The sequence below is a fragment of the Brienomyrus brachyistius genome, chromosome 23 (assembly GCF_023856365.1).
Source record: "Brienomyrus brachyistius isolate T26 chromosome 23, BBRACH_0.4, whole genome shotgun sequence".
Taxonomy (NCBI): domain Eukaryota; kingdom Metazoa; phylum Chordata; class Actinopteri; order Osteoglossiformes; family Mormyridae; genus Brienomyrus; species Brienomyrus brachyistius.
Genome location: NC_064555.1, coordinates 17,104,477 through 17,131,040, shown reverse-complemented (window position 1 = coordinate 17,131,040; position 26,564 = coordinate 17,104,477). Strand labels below are relative to the sequence as shown.

The following is a 26,564-nucleotide window of genomic DNA, read 5'->3' as shown; positions in this document are numbered from 1 at the left end:
CGCAGACAAGTGTTCGGTTGCCCGAATATTTAGCCAGCCAATGGCTGCGATGCACTGGTGCTGTGACCAATGATGTAGCGCACGAGCTCGCATTCCAGCTGCGTCGCCCGCTCCCTGCTCTTGACGCCCCCCGCCGTGCCGGTATAAAATGCGCTGAGGAGCCACAGTCGGTCCTTTCTCCGCTCTTATCCTGGAATATCTGCTGGAAAACATTAAATTACAGGTTTGTAGGGGGGATTTCTTAAACGGATGCCTTTGACATGCGGTGTGATGCTATCCTCTGATCTGTTAAACCACCGTCTGCCTTGGGTTAAGCGTTTCCGCTTTTCCCTGCATTACGACTTTTTAAAGGGAAAATACCTCCGTAGACCTTGACATTGAAGCGTATGGTGGTCTGGAGGGGAGCTTGTGGCGTCATTTATCTACTTTTGATTTAAGCAGCCGTGGGCGGCGTTTTACGTATACTCATTCCTTTTATGTGATTCTAAAACGAATCTCAATCTTATTCCGGGCGAATCGCTCTGAATGGAGCTTTCATTCTATGGGAAGTGATAGGAGGCATGTCATCATTTCATGTATACAATTGGGAAGAAACACCGAAGAGCGACCGTGAAAGCCGATTGCTTTGCCCTTTTTTGTGAATGGTATGATGGCGCTAGCCCGGGTTCTCTGATTATATCACCCGGAGCCGGACGCATGGCGGTGATCGATTTTACTGACTGGCAGTACTTAACATGGCCGGTCTGTGCGCACTCCAGCTCAACATGGAGGGCGCCGGGAGGAGGAGGAGGAGGAGGCGGGGACACTAACAGTAATGAGCAAGTTATTCCAATAATTCGTATAATGCTCAGATTTTATTTGTTCACCCTTCCAACGAAAACTGTAGTTACCTCTTTGGCTTATAAGGGTTTTGTTTATGTGCTCAGTTAGCTGGATTTACGGGTGCTCATATAGCCAGTTATGTATCTCATTTTAGTAAGTAAAAAAACATGGGGAAGGAAAAGACCCACATCAACATCGTGGTCATCGGCCATGTCGACTCTGGAAAGTCTACGACCACCGGGCACCTTATCTACAAGTGTGGAGGCATCGACAAGAGAACCATCGAGAAATTCGAGAAGGAAGCAGCAGAGGTGGGTATTTCCTTTGCGAGGGGGGGGGAGGGGGTGACAAAAGAGCTGGGACTTGGCAGCGACTGCTTGCGTGCATGCGGGGCGTGACTGCGCAGACCGGCGGCATGTCCGGCGCAGTAGCGACACCAACCGGCCGACGGCGTTCATTACAAGTTGATTACGACTATAGACGCTGAAAAATCTTGTTACGTAAAATGCTCGCTGAAGATTTTCCCTATACCGTTATACAAATCCTGCGTCCTTTTTGTTTTTACTTACATACTTGTAGTGTTTCAAAGCCTATACCAGGAAGCTTGTAGAGCGGGGCTTAGGATAGACAGAACGCCACTCGATCGCTGATATTTAAATATTTTAATCCCAAGTATAAATAGTATTAAAGTAACCTTAATTATATTAATGTAAGTTTGCGATACTTATTAGAACATTTTTAACTTTAAATATTGTTACCATAATTTCTTTTCCATTCTCTGTCTTATAGTCTAGATATCGGTAATTGGACATATATGTTATCGTTATTTTCTCACGTTATCTGCTGGTAAAAGGTGTCACCCCCTAATGCATTTTAAATATCATCTATACTTTTTGCAAATGTTACATTTCAGAAAAAGGCTATTTTGTTGGCTAGGGTGAGGCCACTGAAATTGCCATTTATCGCCCTTTATCCAGTAAAAGGCCACAGAATCTGGATCCTATTACAGGACACATTGGGTACGATGCAGCTGGACAGGGTGGCAGACCATCGTGAGGCACCCGTTCATTCACATCAGGGGCAGCTTAGAGACACCATCATTTCATCATTTTTGGAGGACCCCAGCATGAAAATAAGTACTACATGTGAGCTCCACCCACACAGAGCTTGGGGGGGGGTGCTGAGTCCTCAGCCCTGGAGGTGTAAAGCTAACCACAGAGATTTGAGACACCCCCACAAAATTTAATAACCAAATAAACCCATTTTATACTCGAACCACTCAGACACACATGATTTCTGGACCTTGCATACGACGGTAGGATTTTCCCTCGGAAATATTCAGACGCCCATGAGTGGCACTGTACTGTAAGACAGCAGCTGAAGCCTTGGTAATGACGAGGCGAAATCAGCTTTTGCAGAGCTGTGTGTTGTTTTTCACTCCTCATCACATGTTTGCTCTAGATTACTGCCAATATGTGCCTATTTGCTTTTTTTTAAACTTACCAAAAAAAAAAAACGAATTAAACTCTGAACTGGGCAAGAGCTTTTGGTGTAGACAGCAAAATGTAGTCACATTGTTAGGGCACTTTTTAGAAAAAAAAACATAAAGTTAAACATTAAAAAGAATGAGGGAAGATTGGAGTAAACATCTATTACGAATCTCTTAATCTCAACCAAGCCCATTAAATTAAAACCTCCACCCATTTTCTTAATCAATACTTGACCAATGGGACGTCAGCTTTTCCTGGGAGGCACCGGGTAGATTTTGAGGCCACTTTAAAGTCATAGATTTACCCGAAAGGCATGTCTTTGGTCTGTGGAAGTAAGACAACACAAAAACGCAGCCTGCAGCCACGGAGCCGGACGGAGACGCGCCAGACTGCTGGAATATTTGGTTCTGCATCTGAATGGTTTAAGATGCAGTATTTTTACATGTATTAATACCAGAAGTCAGATAGCAAATGTGAAACCTGGCATCTAAAAGCATGAAAAACAATATGAACCTTTGGCCTACATTACATGCATAAGGGTTAAGCTCCTGCGCATGTGATCCGACGGGGGTCGGTTTGAGTCTGGTTTCGGCAGAATTGTCATGCCTGTGGGCCCTTGGGCGCGGCCCGTAACCCCCAGCCCCCCACTGCAGGTGGCTGCCCTTCGCTGCCAAGCTTGCTGTCACCTACATGTGTGTCATGGAGAGCAGGATGGGGTAGGCGGGAAGAGAACTTCCCCGCCGGGATCAGTAGCATCATTATTGTTATGTTCTCAGATGGGCAAAGGCTCCTTCAAGTACGCCTGGGTGCTGGACAAGCTGAAGGCCGAGCGTGAGCGTGGTATCACCATCGACATCTCCCTCTGGAAGTTTGAGACCAGCAAGTACTACGTCACCATCATCGATGCCCCTGGTCACAGGGACTTCATCAAGAACATGATCACTGGCACCTCGCAGGTAAAGACTTGGCAGCCGAATGGCTGGAATTCCGAGCTTGGCATTTTCCTCGCCCCCCCCCCGATGCTGATGATGCCTGCCCCCACAGGCTGACTGCGCTGTGCTGATCGTGGCTGGTGGTGTGGGCGAGTTCGAGGCTGGTATCTCCAAGAACGGACAGACCCGTGAACATGCCCTCCTCGCTTACACCCTGGGAGTGAAGCAGCTCATCGTGGGAGTCAACAAGATGGACTCCACTGAGCCCCCCTACAGCCAGAAGCGTTTCGAGGAAATCACCAAGGAAGTCAGCACCTACATCAAGAAGATCGGCTACAACCCTGCCACCGTTGCCTTCGTGCCCATCTCTGGCTGGCACGGTGACAACATGCTTGAGCCCAGCCCCAATGTGAGTAGGCGGCACCCAGCTGGGGGGTTTGGGAACCTGATGATCGTACCGGTAGTTGCACATGGCTGTTACCTTCCACATCATTTATTTATTCTGTTTATCTTCATATGCATATTTAAGATGATTAAAACTTGAATATATGAAAAAAATCCAGATATATCAGGTGTGCAGTAAGTACATTCATTTTCAAGTATTATTTGATTAGTATTTTGCAAGTGGAAACAAAATTTTAAATATTGGCAAAACGCAGTGCCGTCAAATAGATGAAGGTGCTACCGAGTAAAATGTTTTTGTTATGCAGTGGAGGTTTGGTTACATAAGAAGTGGATGTAAGGAAAGTGAATTATAACATTTAAATTCAGTTAAATGATGGTGAAATTGTGGCGCAGCCGTGAGACCGGCACCTCGCTCATACATCTGTGCCCTGCAGATGACCTGGTTCAAAGGCTGGAAGGTGGAGCGCAAGGAGGGTAGCTGCAGCGGCACCACCCTGCTGGAGGCCCTGGACTCCATCCTGCCCCCTACCCGCCCCACCGACAAGCCGCTCCGCCTGCCCCTGCAGGACGTCTACAAGATTGGCGGTAAGGTTCTGCCAGCCAGCTCTGCAAGGGAGAGCACAGATGGGCACCAGGCCGCAGGGCGACTAGGCACAGAGGACACGTCAGTTATGTGGTGGCGTATGAACTTATCCATAATCCTCTGGGAAGTTTAGTTACATGACCTGGTAAAAGGTTTCAGGTGATATTTAAAAAATGATAGTAATTCTAATGTCATAACTAACGTATAGTATTTAAGGTATAATAAAGAACCCAGACTTATGATCAGAAGAGAAATCTCTGTAGGCAGAATTGCTTTATTAGAAAATTAAAGGCTATAGAGATAACCGCAGGCCATTTTTAGTTACGTGCCATACTGAGGAGATAACATGCCGTCATGGTATAAATGGTCCTTCCCTAGGTATCGGAACTGTGCCCGTGGGCCGTGTGGAGACTGGCACCCTCAAGGCCGGTATGGTGGTGACCTTTGCCCCTGCCAACGTGACCACTGAGGTGAAGTCTGTGGAGATGCACCACGAGACCCTGGTCGAGGCCCTGCCTGGAGACAATGTGGGTTTCAACGTCAAGAACGTGTCTGTGAAGGACATCCGTCGTGGTAATGTGGCTGGCGACAGCAAGAACGACCCCCCTCAGGAGGCTGGAAACTTTACGGCTCAGGTGTGGAGGTTATTTTTAAAATTTGTCTTTGACGCAAACGACAATACAAAGGTTGTAGTTTAAAATCGGGGGGGTGTGTGTGTGTACAAATAAATTGTAGTCCTTTCCTCTACTGTAAGTCACTTTGAATAAAAGTGTCAGTTAATTCAATATAATGAAAATGGTGTAGAACTAACGCTGAAATAGATTATGAATTCGACATTGTATTTCCAACATTACAATGAAGTTCAAAGTTTTCACGAAAGAGGAAAGAGTACAAAGCATCTTCAGTGGAACCAATATGCACTGATATGTTGATATGGTGTTTGATGTCGGAATATTCTGCATGTCTTCTCAGGTCATCATCCTGAACCACCCTGGCCAGATCGCCCAGGGATATGCCCCCGTGCTGGACTGCCACACTGCCCACATCGCCTGCAAGTTCGCCGAGCTGAAGGAGAAGATCGACCGCCGTTCCGGCAAGAAGCTGGAGGACAACCCCAAGAGCCTGAAATCCGGCGATGCCGCCATCATCCTCATGGTCCCTGGGAAGCCCATGTGTGTGGAGAGCTTCTCCGAATACCCTCCTCTGGGTGAGTTACTGCAGGTCGCCGTGGTAGCTGCCATTCTGATGTTTGTTTGGCTTGTGGGTAGCTGACAAATGTCTTTTTTGCAGGTCGCTTCGCTGTGCGTGACATGAGGCAGACGGTGGCCGTCGGCGTGATCAAGGCCGTCGACAAGAAGGCCTCCACCGGTGGCAAGGTGACCAAATCCGCGCAGAAGGCCGCCAAGGCGAAGTGAACTCCCTCTTCGGACATCGCTGCACCTGCCCCAGACGTGTCTCAGAAGCTGAGCTCTCTACTGAAGGACTGGCTAATGCTGATCAAAACCCATCGCAAAAGTTTTCGCAGGAAAGGAGGCAAAAAATGTTAATTTTAAGAATTACTTGCATTACCGGCATAATCATAACTATAATAAAATCCATTAGTTGCCATGATGATTTGTGTCATTGTGTTCATTGTAAACCGAAGCACCGACCAAAGATCTGCGGAATAAGGCAAACACAAAATGCGTGTGTTATTTATGAAACACAAGCCAGTGCTCATTCTGATTCACCTGGGGGCTTTAGCTGCTGGTCACCAGAGTTTTTTTTGGGAGGGGGAGTCATGGGGATTAAACACAGAAAATGGATGGATAGGTTTGTCTCTCTAAACAGAAGAACAGAGACTGTTACTGATTCTATAGATATTTTAAAGAGTCAAATATCTAAAGTAAACCTGTCTTGTTTTCTAAATGACTTCATGTGTGACCCCCCCTCCCCCCCCTTCAGACCAGCACTCAGCTGCATTAAGTCCTTGAACCCCTCTTAATGCAAAAAAGTGGGAAGATAGAAACCAATCTGGCTCTTAGGGACCTGCAGACAGTCCGCATACAACCCGTACCATAAAATGAGAGAGAACAAGAACCACCCGTTGAAAGAAATTTCAAATAGAGGAACAAATTAGAATGAAAAACAAATTAACAAGGAAACTCAAGGCGAGCGACTCCTCTGTGTGCACGGAGTTACAAAACGAGAGGCGAAGCAGGGAGCCGCGACTTGCCTTTCCTACAAACCACCATCTCCTCCGGTGCCTTGGGACTGCAAGACCAGATGGGATTGAAGGGAGTTGTTACAACCGTAACAAAATAAATGAAAAAATAAAAATACCAAAATCCAAGAGCCAAAAAGTGGACTGTCTGGCAGGGAGCAGGAAGGGAACAAAAATGTGGACTGTCTGGCAGGGAGCAGGAAGGGAACAAAAATGTGGACTGTCTGTGTCACCGGGGACTGGATTGAGAAACGTTGATCTAAAGCGTCAGATTGATGTTAAGTTTCAAGATGAATCACACTAAGAGTATGACAATGAGTAGCTGTTTAGAATACCGCCCTGTTCAGAGCTTGTAGGCGTGCTGTATTTTGCGTGAGTGAATGTTGACGTCACATTTACCTTCACTGAATACGGCAGCAGTCATGGACAGGATGCATGCAGGTAATGATTCTTTACTTTCCTTTACTTCGCTGCTTAGTCAGCACAGGCAGTCAACTGACATATTGTTTTAGCTCAGATTCATTTCTTTACATACAAATGGTTTTATCTGTGGTGATGGGGATATCTAGAAAGCTTTAGTTTCTTTCAAAGATGTACTGGCCTGCCAGGAATAGAAAGAGAGAGAGAGATGGGTGTGACCTCAAAAATGAGAATGAGCGTTGAACAAGAATTCTGTTTTAAAGCAAGTTAGCAGACATTGCTGGTGGCTAGAATACTGGCACATGACTAGGTTTTAGCAATTTTTAACCTTTTGTTGGGATACTTATTAATCAGGGATGGGAACGATTCATTGCTTGGTGAGTCCAAGTTAAGTTTCGAGTCAAAACATTGCAGTCCAAGTCATTTGCCTCCAAGTCTAAGTCTTTCCAAATTATTTGCTGTCGATTCACAAGTAATCAGTTGTGAGTCATGTAACTGGAGCCTATGTCCTTTTTTACCTTTAGTGATTAAATCCCGTTACATTGAAAACTCACCACAGTACATCGTAGGATACATTCTTTATAGGCAGAGAATAGTTGAAAAGAGTGTCCACTAACGGTTGTCCTCACATAGTTTATTTTTTAATTTATTTTCTTAGGTTACAGTTTTCCATTAGATTGTTCAAACCAACACTGATGATAGAACTGGAAAGTTTTCATGTGTGAGCATCCAGTCTGTCTAAAACCACTAAAACCAGTCACCAGTTCATCTCACCTTGTTTACAGATGGTTTGGAGGACTCACCAGCAGGGGGAGCTCTATCAGACAACAATGCCGCTTTGCACCATTGTATCAGACAGCTGGCCAAATCCCTCACACTTCGCAAGACGGACAAGAGCTGGGCTTCTGAGTTAGTAAATGACTTGCGTGGCAAGTTTCTGGAATACCTGAAGCGTAATGCCCATTCCTACCTCCAAAGTGTCACTGTGCTGAACAGCGGGAGCTACTATGAAATGGTGAAGGTACGAGAGAGATGCTGTGGGGTGATCAGGGTTCCTCTGTGGTCAGTGCTCAGGTGTTCAGTGTGACTTTGCAGTGTGGCTTTTACTCAGGTTTGCTCTGAGGGTGTTGGTTGGCAAGTCTGCAGTGTGGAGTGGTTGGATAAAAAACAGTGTAGCTGTCAGTAATTAGGGCTATAGTGAAGTCAGTGTGAACTGTTACTGAAGTCTTACCAGAATCTTTGCAATTTAATGTTGATATTTATAAAAATGGAATATACTGGCAATTTGATAGTAACATTTCCGAAGCTGCACTAATATAGCAGATGCCTTCAAATGTCCTCAAGCTTGCTCTGCGCAAGGTGTCTAAAATCCATATAAGACTTGGATTTGCATCACATTTGGTGTAAATGTATGTTGATTGGAAGGTTAATATAGCCAACGGAAGCTAAACTCAATCCAGTTAAAGGTCAATGAGGAAAATTCCTTATAGCAATATGAGATTGCTGCAAATGAACATCACAGCACTGTCGATGTTATCATTTGGCTGGAATAAGGACACTGGGTCTCGGCTTCTGGGTTCAGGTTGTGTTGTTGTGTTTTAAGAGTCTGCTTGTGGAACGACTAATTGTGCCTCTTCAGATAGGCGACCCAGATGAGTTTGACATGATGCTTCTGCTACCAACACCCCGACTCAACTGGACAGAGATTGCTGAGTTAAATGGGCTGTTCTACAAAGTCTCCCTGACTCACCAGACTCGAGAAAAGATACGTGCCTTCCTGCTGCAGGATGCCCGCACCATCTCGCCTATTAAAATCCTGGAGGAGATACACCACCTGGTCCGCAAATTCATTAAAACTTATGAAGGTCAGTCTCCAGAGGTCAGGGTTCAAGAGGCGTGGCCATATAGCCCTATCAATATCTCTCTTAATACCTAATAGCAATGCGCTAGTGCAGTAGACACCACAAACACTTTTAGTACATCCAGTCTGGGTGGATAATGCACCTCACCTATTCATCCATGCACCGCTTCCCAAACCTTTCAGCCCATGACCTCAAAAATAGTAGTGTTAGCGACTTGCGACCCCAATTTTGCGACCGTAGGGGGTCCCCTTGGTAAATTTATCACACTCGACTGGTTGCAGTTACAGTTAAAAATTCCTGAATGCTTATAAACACACTGAAAATTCACCCTTTGGGAACTCCTGCGTTGATGCACCTCACAGCTTGTCTGGGGCTGGGGGATGGGGTTTAAATGGCTTCGGCTGCCCAGGGTAAAAATTCATCCTGCCCCAGTACATCCTCAAGTAGGATTCTCTACGGATCAATCTGCTCAGGTTAAGTACTGCTTTGCATCTCGATGCTCTGCATGATTTGATATTTGTCCGTGGGGCTGCTGATCTTCAAGCTCCAGGTGGGAAGCACTACTGGACGCTGAACAGGAAGAATCCCAATTCTCCGGCCATCACCCTGCTGCTGAAGAGTGTCAGAGAGGAGGATAAGGAGAAGGGAGGTGAGGAGGTGCAGGAGAGCGTAATGGAGGCAAAGGGCTTGGACACGAGAGAGCAGATCTCTCTAGATATTGTTCCTGCGCTGGAGGTGTCGGAGGCTCAAGGCTGGCCCCCGGCCACGCGCAAGGGCCTCAAGGTGGAGAAGTGGCTGGGGAGTAAGACACGCTGCAACCTCAAGAGTCAAGGGTTCTACTTCGTGGCCAAGAAACCCAAGAAACTCAGGAGGAACCTGAGTCCTGATTCCCAAGGTGAGTGTCGTTTGGTGAAAACACATAATGTATCAAAAGAAGTAGCACAGGTCTGCAGATTTTCACTCTGATACTTAGGTGACATGTAGGCAGTGCAGCTGCTTTCAGCCTATAGGCTTGTGGGTTTGAATCCTGCCGGATGGTATATGGAGAATGGACTCATTTTTCTTCTTATTCCAGACCAAAGACAGGTAGACGAACTGGTGTCAGTATATTGCCCATAATGGGTTGGTGAGTGAGTGTGTGCATGTGACCTGTGATGCCCTGTTACCAGATAGCTGTTAGCAGATGGCTGTCATGGGGTGGGGGGGGGCATTTGATATGTGGGGTAGGCACCAGTGTTGGAATTGTGTTAGAGGTTTTGGGGGTTTCCTTGGTGCCCTTGGCAAAGAGGGTGGTGATAGCCAGACCCCTGTGTCCCTTCCGGAGTGTTCCCCTGCCTGTGATTGGCACCAGCCCCCTTGGGGAATCGAGCTGAAGTCCACCAGGTCCGATCCTCATGGCAGCCAATCTGGAGTCAGCAAGGCAAAGACCAGGGCCAAACTTTCCCTTGGTCCCAGAATCACGTTCACCCAGGTCAAGGAGAACCAGCTCATCAGCATGGGCATGTCCCCTGAGTCTCCCCTTAGCATTTAGATGAAGCCTCACTCCTGCCCTGGAATTGGCTGTGAGAGATGGATGAGCTGCCAGCTGTCTCTCACTTAGGATTTTTATTCGTTTCATGGCTTTTGCTGATGTAGGGGTAGCGCTGGCTGTCTGGCCCTTTCTGGGCTCTTGCCTCTTGGTTTCTTTCAACAGGACTGGTTGTCCATCACAATAAATGATTTTGAAAAACATGGTTCTTCTGAGGGGCGGCATGGTGGTGCAGTGGTTAGCACTGTTGCCTCATACCTCTGGGACCTGGGTTCGAGTCTCCGCCTGGGTCACATGTGTGTGGAGTTTGCATGTTCTCCCCATGTCATCGTGGGGTTTCCTCCGGGTACTCCGGTTTCCTTCCACAGTCCAAAAACATACTGAGGCTAATTGGACTTGCTAAATTGTCCGTAGGAGTGCATGTGTGAGTGAATGGTGTGTGAGTGTGCCCTGCAATGGGCTGGCCCCACATCCTGGGTTGTTCCCTGGCTCGTGCCCATTGCTTCCGGGATAGGCTCCGGACCCCCCCTGACCCAGTAGGATACGCGGTTTGGAAAATGGATGGATGGATGGTTCTTCTGAATGGTGAACAAATCTACAGGACATGGGAATTAACATGTGGAATAGGATACTTTTGCGTGTCTTCTAAGTAACAGTCTCATGCTGAATAACCCAGACGTCCAACCTTTATTACTGATTTCAGGGCGGTGGAAATTTGTCAGTTGGAAGGGGGAGATGATATTGGCAGCGAAATTTGCTGAGCGCTTTATTCTCAAAACACTCATTCATAGGTGTCTAGAGCAGTGTTACTCAACCTGGTCCTCGGGGACCTTCATGCGGTCCACATTTTTGCTCCCTCCCAGCTCCCTGTCAGACAGTCCATGTTTTTGCTCCCTCCCAGCTCCCTTCCAGGCAGTCCATGTTTTTGCTCCCTTCCGGCTCCCTTCCAGGCAGTGCATGTTTTTGCTCCCTTCCGGCTCCCTTCCAGGCAGTCCATGTTTTTGCTCCCTGCCAGCCGGTCCACGTTTTTGCTCCCTCCCAGCTCCCTGCCAGCTGGTCCACATTTTTGCTCCCTTCAAGGCAGTCCACGTTTTTGCTCCCTCCCAGCTCTCTGCCAGCCTTCCACGTTTTTGCTCCCTCCCAGCTCCCTGCCAGGCAGTCCATGTTTTTTCTCCCTCACAGCTCCCGTCTGGAGGTCCCCAACTACTGGTTTCAGAAACACTGCTCTTGTACCCAGATCTAGTCCCTCCCCTGGAACGTCCATGCCGCCTGGAGTTTCAACGTGATTTAATTATGAATTAATTAATTCCATTTAGACTGATAATTTCCCTCCAACATATAGCACTGACCACTGTCCCCAAACTAATTTCACCATTCAAATAAAGTTAGAACATTAACATTCAAAAATTATGCTGCTAGCATTGTTGACACCAACATACACACAATCTACTATAAATTCAGTTTGATGTCTTCTTTGATGCCGCCTGTTCAGGTCTGAGAGATACCCCACTGAACAGAAGACACTGTAGGGACTACATCTCACGTTTGGCTTTGAAACATTTGAGGATTCCCAGAATGGACTCCAATTTATAGCGATGGGCAGAAATGTCTGGTCTGACCTGCCTGGCACGCTGTCACCATGACCTCAACATAATGATGATGATCCTTGATGAGGGACATTTCTACGAAGGGGTGAAAAATTTAACCTAGCTGTTATACCCAGAAATCTTTGCAGTTTCAGCTGTATTTCTCCGGTCCGTTATTCCCGTCTGCTACCTGCTGTATGTGTGGGTGTGTATGCTTGTTTGCTAGCATTAAATAACTGCTGGTGCTTCTTTGTCACAGAAAGCTGGAGGATTTCTTTCTCGCACATTGAAAAACAGATCATAAAGGTCCACGGGAACAACCGGACCTGCTGTGAGAAGAATGCCCAGAAGTGTTGCCGGTCAGTCTTTGGGTCCAATCCTGGACCGTTCACAGTGTTTCACATCATGATTCAAAAGGCATAATTGGCACAATCCACACCTAAAATTGATCAACAGCATTAAAATACGAAGGCATGAGCATCATATAGGGGGGTGGTGGCTCACTGGCTAGCGACGGCTTCCCACCTCCAGGATTGGGACTTCCCAACCCTTAGCTCTCTACGTGGAGCCTGTATGTATTTCCCACATCCGTGCAGCTTTCCCAGGTACTGCTAGCCCATTAATTACCCTTAATGTGTGAGTGTGACCTTTGATGGACTGTCACCCCATCCACAGTGTCTCCTGGCTTATGCCCTGGGTTTCCTAAAATAGGTTCTGACCTCCAACCACAACCGTGCTTTAGAGAAGTGGTTGTGGAAAATAGATGGAGGGATGATAAATATAGAAAGGGTTAGTGCGCATTTTATGAATTTATTTTATGGAGGTGAAATGCAGAAGGGTTGTGACCCAGAGCCCAGATCAGGAATTATAAGTTTTTCAGTAATGGATGAAACTCATACATTCGATAAAAACAATAAATGGTAGTTTGTTTTGGGGAGATTTCTGATGCAGCTAATTGTGTCCCTCTCTCTCCCTCAGTAAGCAATGCCTTAAACTGCTGAAGTACCTTATCGAGAGGCTGAAGCAGCTCTACCCTAATGATCTGAAGCCCCTCTGCTCATACCACGCCAAGACGGTCTTCCTGCACACACTCTCTGATAGGGCTGAGGATCAAAAATGGGCCCAGAAGCTGCTGCCTGAATGTTTCCTGCTGCTCTTGGAGAACCTGCAGAAGCACGTGCATGCCGCCTCGCTGCCACACTTTTTTGTCCCAGACCACAACCTTTTCGCCCCACCCGACTTCCCGCGCCGCTGCCTGCAGTTCCTGCAGAAGACACTGGAAGACCAGCGTGCGCAGGGCTACCCCCTTCTGAGGGAGGCCCATCCCGTCGAGACCCTTCGCACAACTGACGTCATGACCCCGAAAGACCCAATGTCACTAGCATGTCCTCCAAGTGACAGTCCAGTAAAAAAGGCAATGGTGATATGTTTGGCCTTTTTCTTCATCATGTTTCTGTACAAAAAGTTGTAGGTAGGCACCTTGGCATGTTATACATGAGTGGTACTACAGAATTCCCCACCCTGTATGTGTATGTTGAAGACATCAATTACTCTTCTTTTGAAATAGATTTTGTGTGTGTTCGTCTGTATTTGTGATTAGTGTATTTTCACATGTGTGAGATAATACATGCTTAACGCAGCAGGAATTGGAATATCCCAGCATGCTCTGCAGGTGACTGTAAATAGCCCGTGCTGTATTGTTACTGTCAGTGCTTGTAATTCCTGATTGTGCTGTGTGTGTTTACCTGTGTCTTATGTGAACCCAGTCTAACCCTCACGTGTCTCTAGCCCGTTGTATAATTATCCACCATGTCTGTGCCTTACTGTCCGGCATCTGATCTCCTTGCTTTTCCCCATTACTTTGGCCTCAGTGCTCCTTCAGTGCTTGTCATGGTCATTTTAAGGACTTAATAAAAGCTTTCTCATCTTTCACCACCACTGCAATGGCTTGGTCTGCTTGGTGCTACTACATATAGGTGTGAAGAATGACGTCTGTATGTGTTTTTGGGGTTAGGAACTTTGCTGAGGAGCTTCTTGTCTAGTGCCAAATGATGTCAAAACAACGGAACAGATGGAACTTGCTTTCTGATCTGCTATGGTTCATATGTGAATTCCAAACAACTGCAATAATCATATAATCCATGTAGACCACTGCAATGCCCTGTATGCAGGCATTAGTTGCTCCTCCTTATCCCGTCTTCAGCTAGTACAGAATGCTGCAGCCCACCTTCTAACCAGAACGCGAAGGCGTGAGCATATTACACCTGTGCTCTCAGCCCTTCATTGGCTTTATATGAGTCATTTCAAAATTCTTTTATTCGTTTTCAAATCCGTACATGGTCTTGCGCCTTCATATATATCGGGTCTATTGAAAGTTCATACACCATCCAGGGCACTTAGGTCAGCCGACCAACTCTGCCTAGTCATTCCTCCCACTAGACTAATAAGCAGAGGTGATCGGGCCTTTGCAGTGATTGTGCCTAAGCTCTGGAACGCGCTGCCACTGCACATATGCCTGGCCACTGCACATACGCCTGGCTCCTTCGTTGGCTGTTTTTAAATCTCGTCTTAAAACTCATTTTTATTCCCTGGCATTCAATTCAGCGTGAATGTGTTATTGAAAAAACATTTTTTCTTCTGTCCTGTATGTTGTCCTTTCTGTTTGTCTATCAGGTCGCATTTCCTTTCTTGTCCAGTACTTTGGTCAGCTGTTGTTTTTAAAGTGCTTTATAAATAAACGTGACTTGACTTGACTTGACAAAATCAGTTTATAAAAAATACAACTTCATTAGATTTTACATTGAAACATTTGTTTAAATGACCGAATATAAGCACAGGTGCTATAAATTAAATTATAGCACATAATAATTTTAACAACATAATTACTTTCGGATTGCGCCTGGGAATGGTAAATCACGGGTTTTAGTTTCCACCCGACGTTGCACCGCTACCGGTCCGGCTATATATTGCTGTTCCGGAAGTGCTCGCTCTTTTCTAGCTCTCGAAGATGGCGGTGAGTTGCTGAATCCGCAGTGAATATGGCGACGTGTGTTTGCATGGAACCTAAATCTGCATCCATCGCCGCGTCGGGTTGCTGTCTGTGAATTTTGAACTCTCGCATACATTGGCGTATGATATTACTATTGTGTTTTCTGTATATGTGAGTGCTGAAACTTTTTTGTACGATGGAAATACTTCTCGATGTTGTACTACCCTAGTCCAGTCCGATCATGTTAGTTTCAAGTGCTGATGTTTCTTTCTATCTATGTTGTGATGGGTAACGGATTATCGTGAAAGTTGACGAGCGAGCCGCGTCCCCGCGTTATTAGTATGTGTCGGTAGCCGTCGCTGCGTTCGGTTACTTTGCGGGGATATGTTAGGGCATGTCCGCCATACTCGGCAGCGCTGGCTGCGTGCATTGTCATAAGCTCACCTGGGTTTCAGGCCTAATACTGTTTATGGGGCACTTGTCTATAGTTTTGAGCTAGACAAGTGACTGTACTCTAAATGAACGTTTAATATAATATGTCTTAATGTTCGGCTCGTGTACTGAACGTGATGGGGTAAAGAGCGGTTTTCTAGATGGTATGATCTGTTCATCAAGTAGTATGTCCGTCATGTGTTGGTCGCTCTGGTGTCAGGTCCTGAGATGCTTTGTTTTAAGTGTCGAATGTTTAGGCAAGCACGTTATCCAAGAAAGCAGATGTAAATCTATAGATGTTTTTGGAAATCACGTGCCTTAATGAATGTAGCATGTGAACCTGTATCCTGGCTCATATATTGGTTGATTTTGCCTCTTGACTAGGGTTGCGAAATTTTCGAAGTTGGAAACTTTGTATGGGAATAAAGTTAGCCTGTAACAAGCAACTTAAATGTGGGGGGGGACCTCTTGACAGCACTAATAGCCACCTTAAGGCCTGTTGTAAGCATGCTGGAGGCTGCCCGTCTCCCGGCTGGGTGTCTAGGGTCTGTTCCCTAATGCTGCCCTCTGTCTCTCTCTCAGGACCAGGGTGAGAAGAAGGAGAACCCTATGCGAGAGCTGCGCATCCGCAAGCTCTGCCTGAACATCTGTGTGGGTGAGAGCGGCGACAGGCTGACCCGAGCCGCCAAAGTGCTGGAGCAGCTCACTGGCCAGACCCCGGTCTTCTCCAAGGGTGCGTGTCTCTGCCAGCATCTCACTGCTACCTCAATACCCAACAGTTCCAAATTTGAGCATCTCCCTTTAATGAACATCCTGGAGTTGCTTGTCGATCCTTCCTTTTAGTGATGCTTCTTGATGACCTGTGTGTAGTTCGGACTGTTCCCAGTTTTTTTTAAAACCACTTCATTCCCCAACGAACCTCTTCAGCAGGTAGTTTGAGGTGGACTGCTGAGCAGCTAAGCATGTGTACAGGGCAGAATGTGTGTGATTACTGTTCCCTAATAAGAGAACCTACATTACATTGCCTTCATGCTGCACACTCTCCGTCCCATGGGTCTAGGTGGTTGTCACATGGTTCTCTCTTACATTTCTTTGCAGCTCGCTACACTGTGCGATCGTTTGGCATCCGTAGGAATGAGAAGATCGCCGTTCACTGCACCGTCCGAGGCGCAAAGGCTGAGGAGATCCTGGAGAAGGGGTTGAAGGTGAGTTTGCCTTATTGGCTGAATGACCGTCGCTGTCACCCTCCTTTTCCTCTGGCCGCTTGGTCACGCCACTGTCGCCATGCTCACCTACTTGGGGCTCCTGTGTCTTGCGTAACCTGTGGTGTGGCGCCACCTACCTCTCCTTCCCGGCAGGTGCGTGAATATGAGCTGAGGAAGAATAACTTCTCTGACACTGGCAACTTCGGATTTGGTATCCAGGAGCACATCGATCTGGGGATAAAGTACGACCCCAGCATCGGCATCTACGGCCTGGACTTCTACGTGGTGAGCAGGCTGCCGCCAACCCTGCGCTGTGGCCGATGTGGAGTCGGGAACTAAAAATACCTCCGATTTGAGGCACTCGGCTGTATTTGCCAAGCAGGTGTTGCTGTCTGTCTGTAGAATGGAGTTTGTTCACCTGCTGTAAACCAAGTTTAAACAGGATGTTTGAGTACAGTCAGGCTAGTTGCTCAGGAATCCTTTATGTGATTTGAACATCCTTTTCTGTGAAGTAGCAACGTGAAATGGGTCAAGTAATGAAAATTCACTATTTCTGAAGGCTCATTAAACAGTTTTTATTTGCTTTTGCTAGGGTTGTATCCCAGAGTGATTTGTCATAAATTGATTGCCTGTAATTGCCACCTGATCCAGGTTCTGGGCAGACCAGGCTTCAGCATTGCAGACAAGAAGAGGAAAATGGGCCGTATTGGATTCAAGCACCGCATCCGCAAGGAGGAAGCCATGCGCTGGTTCCAGCAGAAGGTGAGCTCTGATGGTGGGCCGGAGGGTGCTGGATTAACGGGGGTCCTGTCTTTAACACGGCTCTTGAGGGTGGCGGTGTTGCCGTTACCGCAGCAGATGGTGTGTCTACATTCCTGATGCCTGATATCAGGAGCTAATGTGCGTTTCCCTTTGTTTCAGTACGATGGCGTCATCCTCCCTGGGAAGTAACCGGACCATGTTTTTGACTTTGTAATGTACTATTAAAAAGAAAAATGACATCTCTGCTTTTGGTCTGAAGTTTAATCTGGTGATGCTTGGCCGCCCAAAGTTTCACGCGTTCCCCTGGCCCCTCATAACTAGTGGAGGTTTACTTCTCCAGTCTTTGTCCCTCGCCTGGCTCTGCACCAGTGGGCGCCCTGCCATTTTACCCGTTAACGTGTCAGAGCCATTTATGCGCATCTTGCCCGTTGTTAGGTGAGCTGGTATCTCGGCGCTTACCAGCCTCTTCAAGAAGACTTGTCTGGGAAGTGACACTTTTCCTAAATTCACCTGCCAACGGAAACATGAGTCCCAATGTTCTTCTGGAGCAGTAATAGGTCTGTTTTGCTTTCCAGAGTAATGTTACATGACTCCTGGGGGTTATATGGTCATCGTCTTGCATCCTATCTAGTAATGAGTTCATACTTGCATCTCATAAGAGCAGATAAGATGTCCAAAGCAGTTGTGATTGTTAGTGGACGCACTTTGTGTGCGGCACGTGGCAAGAACCAAAATGGATTTGTGCTGCCACTATAGGGTTAGATTATATCTATACGGTGTATTTGACGCTTGCCCTCCCCATAACTTCTAGGACGGGGCCTGGTCAAGTCAATGGATGTCTGGATTTGTATAATATTACTGTTGAGGACTAGAACACTCTTTAGTGTGGGTTTAATTGAAGGATTGGTGAGAATTTGCTTGCTTTTCCTGTGGTTTGACTGTCCAAACTCAAGTGTTAAATTTGATGCTGTGGTGTTCAGTGTACAGTATTAACTACAGATATTCCAAGACTTGCTGCCGATAGCCAGAACTGTGGACAACGGCAAACCATCTGGGAACTGTATATATTAAAGTTGATTTTCCTTTACGTGCATATGATAAATTACAGCAAGACATTACACTTTAAGCCTTTAATATTACACAGTGATGGTGCTTTGTATAGTAGTGCACTCCAGTGGAAGGGATTCTGTTTTAGCGTAATTCACAAGATGATGGAGCGATGAGAATCCTTTATACCCATCAAAGGATGAAAAATCAATGGAATAACACTTTTTTTTTTTTTTTGACCCTTGTTGCTGACACTGGGTATGGCGGGGGCTCCTGTGTAGAAAACGAGTGGGGAATTTTGTGGTCAAGGAATTTGGATTTTGTGGCGTGACGAACTACCAGGAAGTGAAAGGGAGCAGTGTGTTAAGCTGGAGCATTTTGGGATACGCTTTTATTTTGTAAATGCCAAACATGGGGCTTGCATTTCATCCCCAGTATACTTTTGTCTAACAGAATGTCTGCGTTGCAAGTCGAAGGGAAGAGTTACATTGAAAATAGGCCAGAGTAGCTTTTGAGCAAGTTCAGCTTTCCCCTCCCCCCTCATATCCCAGGATGGATCGGGCTTCAGTAAGTGGACAAGACACCCACAACACTAATGGACTGGCTCATTTTTCTAGGATAGAGGTAGCATTGGACCCACCGTAGCCCACAGAACCATTGATCTGGAGTCAAATTTCAGCAGGTGACTCGTATTCTGGTCTGTTCTGTGGGTTTCACGAACAGTTTAAAAGGTAAATTAAAAGTGTGCTGTTAACTGAGCTTCCTATTGGAAGGTACAGTTTGTGGCCTGATAATCGAGCTTCCTGTTTGGGGTCTCAGTTCTGTCTTCTTTTTTTTTTTTTTTTTTTTAACCTTTTTCTCTTGCACATGTGGAAGTGCTTCTTTTTTGATCTAATCTTTTATTTATATATATTTTTTTTTGCTGAAGCATCTCCATTACACTTAGTAACCCTGATAACATTCACCTGCAGTTATACACGCTAATGTTTGGGGGCGCTATGTCTCTCACTTGGCTCACCACACAGACCTCTGATGTTCAGCCACTCACTGATAAAAGCCCTTCTGACGTACGATCTATGGGATACCCTGCAGCTACGGCTTAAAGGGACACCTCTTCTGTGTGTGTAATCTTCCACTTCCTGTTTCACTTCCGCCTACCTTGCTACTTCCTGTCCTTCAGTCACCCCCCCCCCCATCTCCATCTCCCTCCTCTTGCTCCGTGACCCCACCTCCCTCTCTCTCAGCCGCTGGTCGGCTGTGCCGCTGTGCTGCTCTCCCTTGCGGGCGGCTCCTCGGGGCCGTGTCCAGGCCCGGGCGCGTGCCGTTGCCTGCGCGGATTGTGACGCGGTGGCAGTGACAGCACGCAGCAGGAGACGCCCACCGTGGGCTCAGGCAGCTCCTCGCCGGCGGACCAGCTGTCGGTGTCGGGGTCGTATCGCTGCACCGCCGCCTTGTAGCGCTTCTCTGCCTCGTTCCAGCCCCCCAGCAGGTACAGCTGCTTGTTGAGAGCTGCCAGGCCAGCAGTGCTGACCCCTAGGGGCAAGGGTGCAGCCTGGCTCCACTGCCCGCTCTCCGGGGAGAATGCCTCCATGGGCAGGACGTCAACACGCTCACCCCCAGGCCCCAGCTGGCTCCCACCCACCACGTATACCTTCCCACCTAGAGTGGCCGCGCAGTGCCAGCCGCGGGGTGTGGAAAGCCCCTCACACTCCGCCCAGGTATCCGTCTCGGGGCTGTAGCTGAGCACCGAGCGCGAGTACGCGCGGTTGACGTAGCCGCCGGTGATGAGGATTTCGCCCGTGGGGAGTGTGGTGCTGGCGTGGCAGCATCGGGGAATGTCAAGCGGCGCGCGCGGCTGCCAGCTGTTAGACGATGGCAAGTAGCTCTCCGTGGTTGCCAGCAGCCCCTCAGTATTGCGCCCGCCGATAGCATACAGGCGCCCCCCGGTGGCCACCAGGCTGAAATGCGTGCGCCGTTGACGCATGCTGCTCAGATGCAACCAGGTGTTGAAGCGTGGATCATACCTGCGGGTAGAAATGTGTATAAAACAAAAAGTTTCATCATGGTTATGCAGCCCTGTTGGCAGAATTGAAGTAAGTCTTATTGACTCTGTACATCCATCATCTCACAATTTTCACTGTCACTGACTGTCTTTTGCGTGTGACCTAGGTGACCATAAATACCTGCTTAAGGTGCCCACTGCATGTTTGGCCTGGTTACGGGCGTCGTTCTGGTCCTCGCCCCCGGCCACGTACAGGAAGCCGTCCATGACGGCAACGTTCTGGTTGAAGCTCTTGGCGGGAAGCTGAGAAAGATGGCGCCAGGTGGCCACGCCCTCACGGGGGTCCCTCCAGAGCACCTAGCAGTGAGGTCAGAGGTCGCCTTAGCCACACACATCCATACTCAATTACGATTGGTCCGTGGGTGCCCGTCCTGCAGATTCTCTAGCTTTTCTATCATCATATGGTGGAGCTCATGACCTGTGGTTTGGGAAAAGCATAACCAGTTTTGTTTTGCCGGCGGGTGTTAGTGTTGACTCACCTCCCGGCTTAGAGCACGCTCAGTGAGGGATGGCCGCCCCCCCACCGTGAGCAGGACGCTCTGGCTCCCGCGCACACGCGTGCGTTTGGACTGTAGGGTGTTCTGCTGGTGTGGCAGCAGGTGGTAATTCATTGCCTCGACAAGCAAGCGGTGACACTGCGCGTCCTGCATCATGCGGGCCACTGGCTGCACCTGGCTGACGAGCTCGCTGGCCGGAATCGTCTCAAAGCGCACATGGGACAGCAGCTCAGCTGCGTGGGGGTGCCGTTTGGGGTCAAAGTCCAGCCACTTCATTGCGACCTGAAAGATACCAACGGAATATCTAAATCTCAGACCTGGAAGTATACGGAGCTTGAAACCTTGAAGTTTTAGGTAAAGGTGCTCAAATTTAAAAAAAAAAAACGTGACACTGTGGTATGCCTATTGCCAATCATGTAATGATGAGTACTTATGTACTCCTCGTATCGGTGATATACAAAATTAATGGGGGAAAATTAGGAAAAAAAAGTTAATCAGTGACATGTGATCCCAATATTTCAGTGTTATACATTTACAGTAAATTATTACTGCACATTGATATGACTAACACAAGTGGCATTTCCATCTGACCAGGCCCGCAATTGCACCCACTAGTTTGGATTTCCTTTGGAAACAGGATGGAATGTTGAATGAGGAGGTTTGAGGCCTGGAAGTGGCCTTTACGCACCTGGAAGGCCGTAACCTCTGAGGGCAACAGCAGACCGTCATCCTCCAGGAAGGCAGTGATCTGCTCCAGGGTCAGCTGTGTGAACTGGGGCGTCTCAGCGAACTGGGCGAAGTTCTCCAGCAGGTAGCGGCGGGCGGCATCACGCACAGCCTCCAGGCCGTAAGCCGCTGCGATGTTCCACACGTAGACGCACGTCTGCACGCTTAGCTCGCCGAGCAGGAAGTCCTCGCACAGCTGCAGCAGCTGCGGTATCTGCAGGACGGAGGCGGCGGACACCGTGCAGCCGATGGTGTACAGCGACACGTGGACGCGACCCAGGTAGGCGAAGGTGATCACGTTGGCCAGGCCTGGCAAGTGGGCAGGAGCAGAATTCAAGGGGATTGAGTTCACTGGGAAGAGATCATGGGACTGGAGACAGAGGGGAGCTCAAGCGGGACTGGCCAGGGTTAGACAGGCATGCCGGGGGAGGAGGCGTACCAAGCGGTGACAGTGAGGGAAGCTCTACTCGCTTCAGCTCGGGCTCCTTGGCCAGCAGCTCGCGGAAGTACTGGCTGACGGAGGAGATGACCAGCTTGTGGACGTCGAAGGCCTTGGTCTTGCTGGCGAGCTCCAGGTCGGTGAGGAAACGCTCTTGGCGCATCCGGCTCAGCTCCTCCAGCAGGGCAGAGCCGTGGAAGGGTCGTGTCAGCTCAGTGCCCCGCCCCAGGCTCAGCACCTTCTCCCCGGGGTTGGTCACCGGGGGTGGGAGGGGCAGCCCGTTCAGGCGGTTCAGCTGCTCAATATCCAGTGCCGCCTCCTCGATCTTCTTGTCACTCTGTACCACCTTTACAGCACTGTCGACCCCCACTGTCTCTACCACTGTCTTTTTCTGACGGGCCGCCTTCTTCTTTGGGGCCATGGTGAGAGCTGATTTGATGCCTGCTTGATGATACAGACTGTGAATCTTTATGACTTACAGGACGAGGCACCAAGAGACAAAAGTAGTAGATCTGAGTGGCTAACTGGCGAATTTATCAAATGGCTGACTGACTTGCTAGCTGATCAGATAACTGACGCCCTCGTGTCCTAATTAACTGATCAAATCACTGACTGTTTGCCAAAGGGACAAGGCCTTGGTGTGGCTGAAATGTCAACTTAAACACTGATACTCCACTGACCATGTGCTGTGCTGATGGGGAGGGGGGGAGAAACAGAACTGTCAACAGGCTACTTGGGTGGAACTGATTGTGGAAGAGATGGAGGAGGTGGGCAAGGCACTGGGGAAAGGCTTTTGCTTGATTTGGGTGGTGTTGTAGATGGTGACGGTCAGTTACAGGCCTCAGCAGGACAGCATACGGCACCTAAGGGGACACATGTCCATCACAACGTGATCCACAAACATTTATATCGTCTATTATGGCTGCAGTACTCTGGAGAGAAATACAAACAGGTGCTGGTACTGCCCTTGATATTCAGTATGCAGTACTGCAGTACTCTGGAGAGAAATACAATCAGGTGCTGGTACTGCCCTTGATATTCAATATGCAGTACTGCAGTACTCTGGAGAGAAATACAATCAGGTGCTGGTACTGCCCTTGATATTCAATATGCAGTACTGCAGTACTCTGAAGAGAAAGACAAACAGGTGCTGGTACTGCCGTTGATATTCAGTATACAGTACCCCAGTACTCTGGAGAGAAAGACAAACAGGTGCTGGTACTGCCTACCAGTGGGTAGCAGTGGCTGGTGGGCATTACTCTCCAGGAATTGTCCAGGGGGGAGGGCTTGGGTTGGGACATGTATACCATTTACTGTCCTCCGTCCCAGCAGAGGGACAGTTGCACTGACATCCTGTGACACATTCACAGAGTGACATACGCATGGCCATTTATACATGCATCACTGAACAGCAGGGCAGGTTCACATCTACAAAATGTCTCTGACTCACACATCCACACACACAGACACCTGCACTTTGCATCAGTATAAATAAAACAGAAATAGTTGTTGCAGTGGCCTTTATGGTTTGATGATGTTCCCCCTCACACAGTGATTTAAAGCATCATAAGTTCCTTTTATGTGTCTGAACATCTGATTTCATGGAGTAGTTGATATGTGAGACCCATTGATTCAGCAGTGATGTATGACTGCAGACCTCAGTCATTCTCCCTCACAACATGGCATCCAGTCCTGTTTCTATGGCGACCATACCATATGAGTTCGGCATTTCGCATTTTACATCCTAGATTTCCTTAAAGATGGAGTTTCTCATTATGATGCTGTCAGTCATGTCTTCATATACATACATACAGACACGCATATATTTATGCATGTAAATGCATACACACACACACGCACATATATATATATATATATATATATATATATATATATATATATATATATATATATATATATATATAATTAAGACACGTCTGATGCATAATGTATGAAAGAAAGTCCAAAGTAAAACCTATCCTGGATTTCACTTTTTCAAGGTTGTTTGTGCATGTACATGTAGTACCAAGTCATGTGTGTATAAACTTTGCCCATTGGGTCAAACTAATCTTAACACTTCAGTGATTTTACATCTGTGTGGGTTCCCTTCACTCCGCCAAGAGCGCCATCAACAGGCACATGTGAGCGGCTCTCTGCACAGGCCGGTGGATATTGACCGACAACGGCCCGTTGGGTCGCGGTTTCTGGGACTGAGGCTGCGTATATCCGATTACGCAGCTGTTTCTCTCTGGCAACCCGAGCCCCGTTTTTATGGCCCTGCCTCACAAGTCAGTTTTAGTTATGTATTATTTTTATTTATGTGTCCCACAACTAAACACTACATATGAGAAGTGACAGTATCAGTACTAGTTGATATAGCTGAACTTAGGTGACTATTGAAATAATTAACTTGACTCTCACCCTTAAGGGGTGTGAGTGATAAACTGGAACAGTGACAGAAGAATGAGAAACTTCTCCTTTCAACTGCAACTTCCCACTGACAAAGGCAGAAACGGCCTCTTTGCTCAGTCATCAGCGGTTAACTCTCACCCGACACCACAGCACCTGCTGTCTCCTCTCCCAGTGTTGGACAGCAAGAACTGCAGATACAACCCAGACTATTTTAAGAGGCCGGGAGACAGAGATAAACATAGAGAGAAGGACAGAGGAGAGAAGAGGGACACGTGTTGTTGAGAACGAAGGGGGAGTGAAGGGCCGACAGAGAAAGAGGAATTTTGAAGGATAAAAAAAGCTGATGATTGCTGAGGGTGTGCTGGGAGTCTGTGACTGCCGAAAGAGCAAGAGGAAAAGGGGAACTGAGGAGGCAGATAGCAGCTAACAAATGTCACAAGAGAGGACATGTAGGTAGAGTAGAAGTTAGACCTACAGACTTAGAACCCAAAGATTACTAGGACCATATCCTTCATGGTGGAGTTCAAGGCTGATGAAGCTGATAGAGGGTGAAAATTACTTTGATAAAAGAATCAGCGAAGTAGCCTGACAAATGTGGAAGGACAAGGTCGGTGGCAGCGTGGTCACCTGCAGCTGTTGTGTTCGTCAGAGACGTACCAGCAGGCATGGGATTACCCCCCCATCGCACCCCACCCCCTCCCGCTCGCTACATTCCTGCTGCTGTCCACTCGGCTTATTTATAAGATCTGATATACTTCCTACAGTTTGCAATGTCCGTACAGCAGGTCAGCTTCCTCTTGGTATGCATGCGTGCGTTTTTTGGTTTGTTCTGAAGATAAACACACAAAATGTCTGCCTTGGTGTTGCTGACTAGAGCTGTCAGTCTATCATCTATCAGTCTAGGTGGGTCTTTTCAGCTCAGCCAGGAAGCTTCAGGACGTTTGTGGACGCGTGTGTGATTGTGACCAGGCAGCAGTGACACATCCCCCTGCCACCCCATCATACTATATCCAGAAGCACTACCCAATGTACCCCTGCGTTGAAGTTGTCTATAGCTTTCTGGGTGGCAGCAGGTACTGGGCTGGTTTAAAGAACTTCCCCGACACCTAGAAGGTACACATCTGGATGGATAACACTGAAAATATTTCAGCTATAAAAATCACATCGGAAAAAAAAAGCTTCCATTAAACAAATGACATGTAAGGTATTTACGTTGTTCCAAAATTATTTTTCTCTGACGTTTATTACAAAATCCTTTTAACCACATAACTTAGTGAAGAGCACATCTAATAGGTGAACATACAGCACAGCATGCAAACACTGGTGAACACGAAATCATCAAGAAAAACCTTTAGATACCTTGCTCTATCTCCCTCTCTCACTTCCCGCTTCTTCTTTCAACTCCAGTGTTTTGTCTGTTTGTTTGGTTCACTCTTTTACTTCTCTTTTGGCTCTCTGGTTTGTTTTTTTTTGCTGTTGTCTCCCTCGTCTTCATTCCCCTCTCCCTCTCTGTCCACTGTCTGTCCGTCAATGCGAGGCAAGCGTCAGTGTCTGGCTAAAACAAGTTCTTGCCAAGGTATGAAATGTGACCATCATCACCCCCAGACCCTCCACCTACATCTCCAAATTCAGACACTCCTCCCCGCTATTCTATATTCAGTAAAGTTACCACCCTCCTTCACAGTCCAGGCTCCATCACCAGCATCTCCCCCAATGTCCCCTTATGGCGAGAAGGACATGAGATGCACAGCATTGGAGAACCATGTGTGTTGATGTTGATAAGTGTGAGTCATTGTGCTCCTGAATAATTCCATTTTCTTCATGAAATATTTTGGTCTTGCGTGAAACTATTTATAATCTCAAGAGGACGTTTGCGTTTATATATAACTTTGAAAATGGAAGCACATAATTTACATGGCTGAGAAGTTAAGTTGGTTTTAAGGGACATGCATAAATGAGACGAAGGTTTAAACCTTGAATTGACAGGGAGTGGATGGAGGTAAATGGCTGATGTGTTTGTAGGCTGCTAAGCAAAGTCTGTCAAAAGATTCCCCCAACACAGATACCATACTGCTACGTCACCTTAACAAAAAATTGCATTAAGAAGTATCGTGGAGTGAAATGACTGACATTCCAGGAATATACTGCAATTAGTATCAATA

The 26,564-nt window shown here is 47.4% G+C and overlaps 4 protein-coding genes across 4 annotated transcripts; 3 read left to right on the top strand and 1 right to left on the bottom strand.

The window, feature by feature from the left end:
- The first annotated feature begins 73 nt into the window (after positions 1–73).
- eef1a1l2 (eukaryotic translation elongation factor 1 alpha 1, like 2) lies at positions 74–5,843 on the top strand. The gene is made up of 8 exons (XM_048994168.1): positions 74–223; positions 977–1,133; positions 3,089–3,268; positions 3,357–3,653; positions 4,084–4,234; positions 4,611–4,867; positions 5,205–5,439; positions 5,523–5,843. Exons 2-8 carry the CDS (start codon positions 990–992, stop codon positions 5,645–5,647), a joined length of 1,389 nt encoding a protein of 462 aa, XP_048850125.1. The 5' UTR covers positions 74–223; positions 977–989; the 3' UTR covers positions 5,648–5,843.
- Positions 5,844–6,337: 494 nt separating this feature from the next.
- On the top strand, positions 6,338–13,769 carry LOC125719418 (cyclic GMP-AMP synthase). Its single transcript, XM_048994166.1, has 6 exons — positions 6,338–6,876; positions 7,641–7,876; positions 8,495–8,720; positions 9,262–9,612; positions 12,091–12,190; positions 12,810–13,769. The coding sequence occupies exons 1-6, from the start codon at positions 6,816–6,818 to the stop codon at positions 13,300–13,302; spliced, it is 1,467 nt and encodes a 488-aa protein (XP_048850123.1). The 5' UTR covers positions 6,338–6,815; the 3' UTR covers positions 13,303–13,769.
- A 965-nt stretch (positions 13,770–14,734) lies between these two features.
- On the top strand, positions 14,735–17,458 carry rpl11 (ribosomal protein L11). Its single transcript, XM_048994169.1, has 6 exons — positions 14,735–14,844; positions 15,835–15,985; positions 16,351–16,457; positions 16,611–16,742; positions 17,109–17,219; positions 17,379–17,458. The coding sequence occupies exons 1-6, from the start codon at positions 14,839–14,841 to the stop codon at positions 17,406–17,408; spliced, it is 537 nt and encodes a 178-aa protein (XP_048850126.1). The 5' UTR covers positions 14,735–14,838; the 3' UTR covers positions 17,409–17,458.
- Positions 17,459–18,334: 876 nt separating this feature from the next.
- On the bottom strand, positions 18,335–25,988 carry klhl43 (kelch-like family member 43). Its single transcript, XM_048994164.1, has 6 exons — positions 25,762–25,988; positions 21,991–22,853; positions 21,514–21,860; positions 20,808–21,107; positions 20,450–20,625; positions 18,335–20,290 (listed from the first exon to the last, which is right to left on the bottom strand). Exons 2-6 carry the CDS (start codon positions 22,409–22,411, stop codon positions 19,507–19,509), a joined length of 2,028 nt encoding a protein of 675 aa, XP_048850121.1. The 5' UTR covers positions 22,412–22,853; positions 25,762–25,988; the 3' UTR covers positions 18,335–19,506.
- Positions 25,989–26,564: the final 576 nt, after the last annotated feature.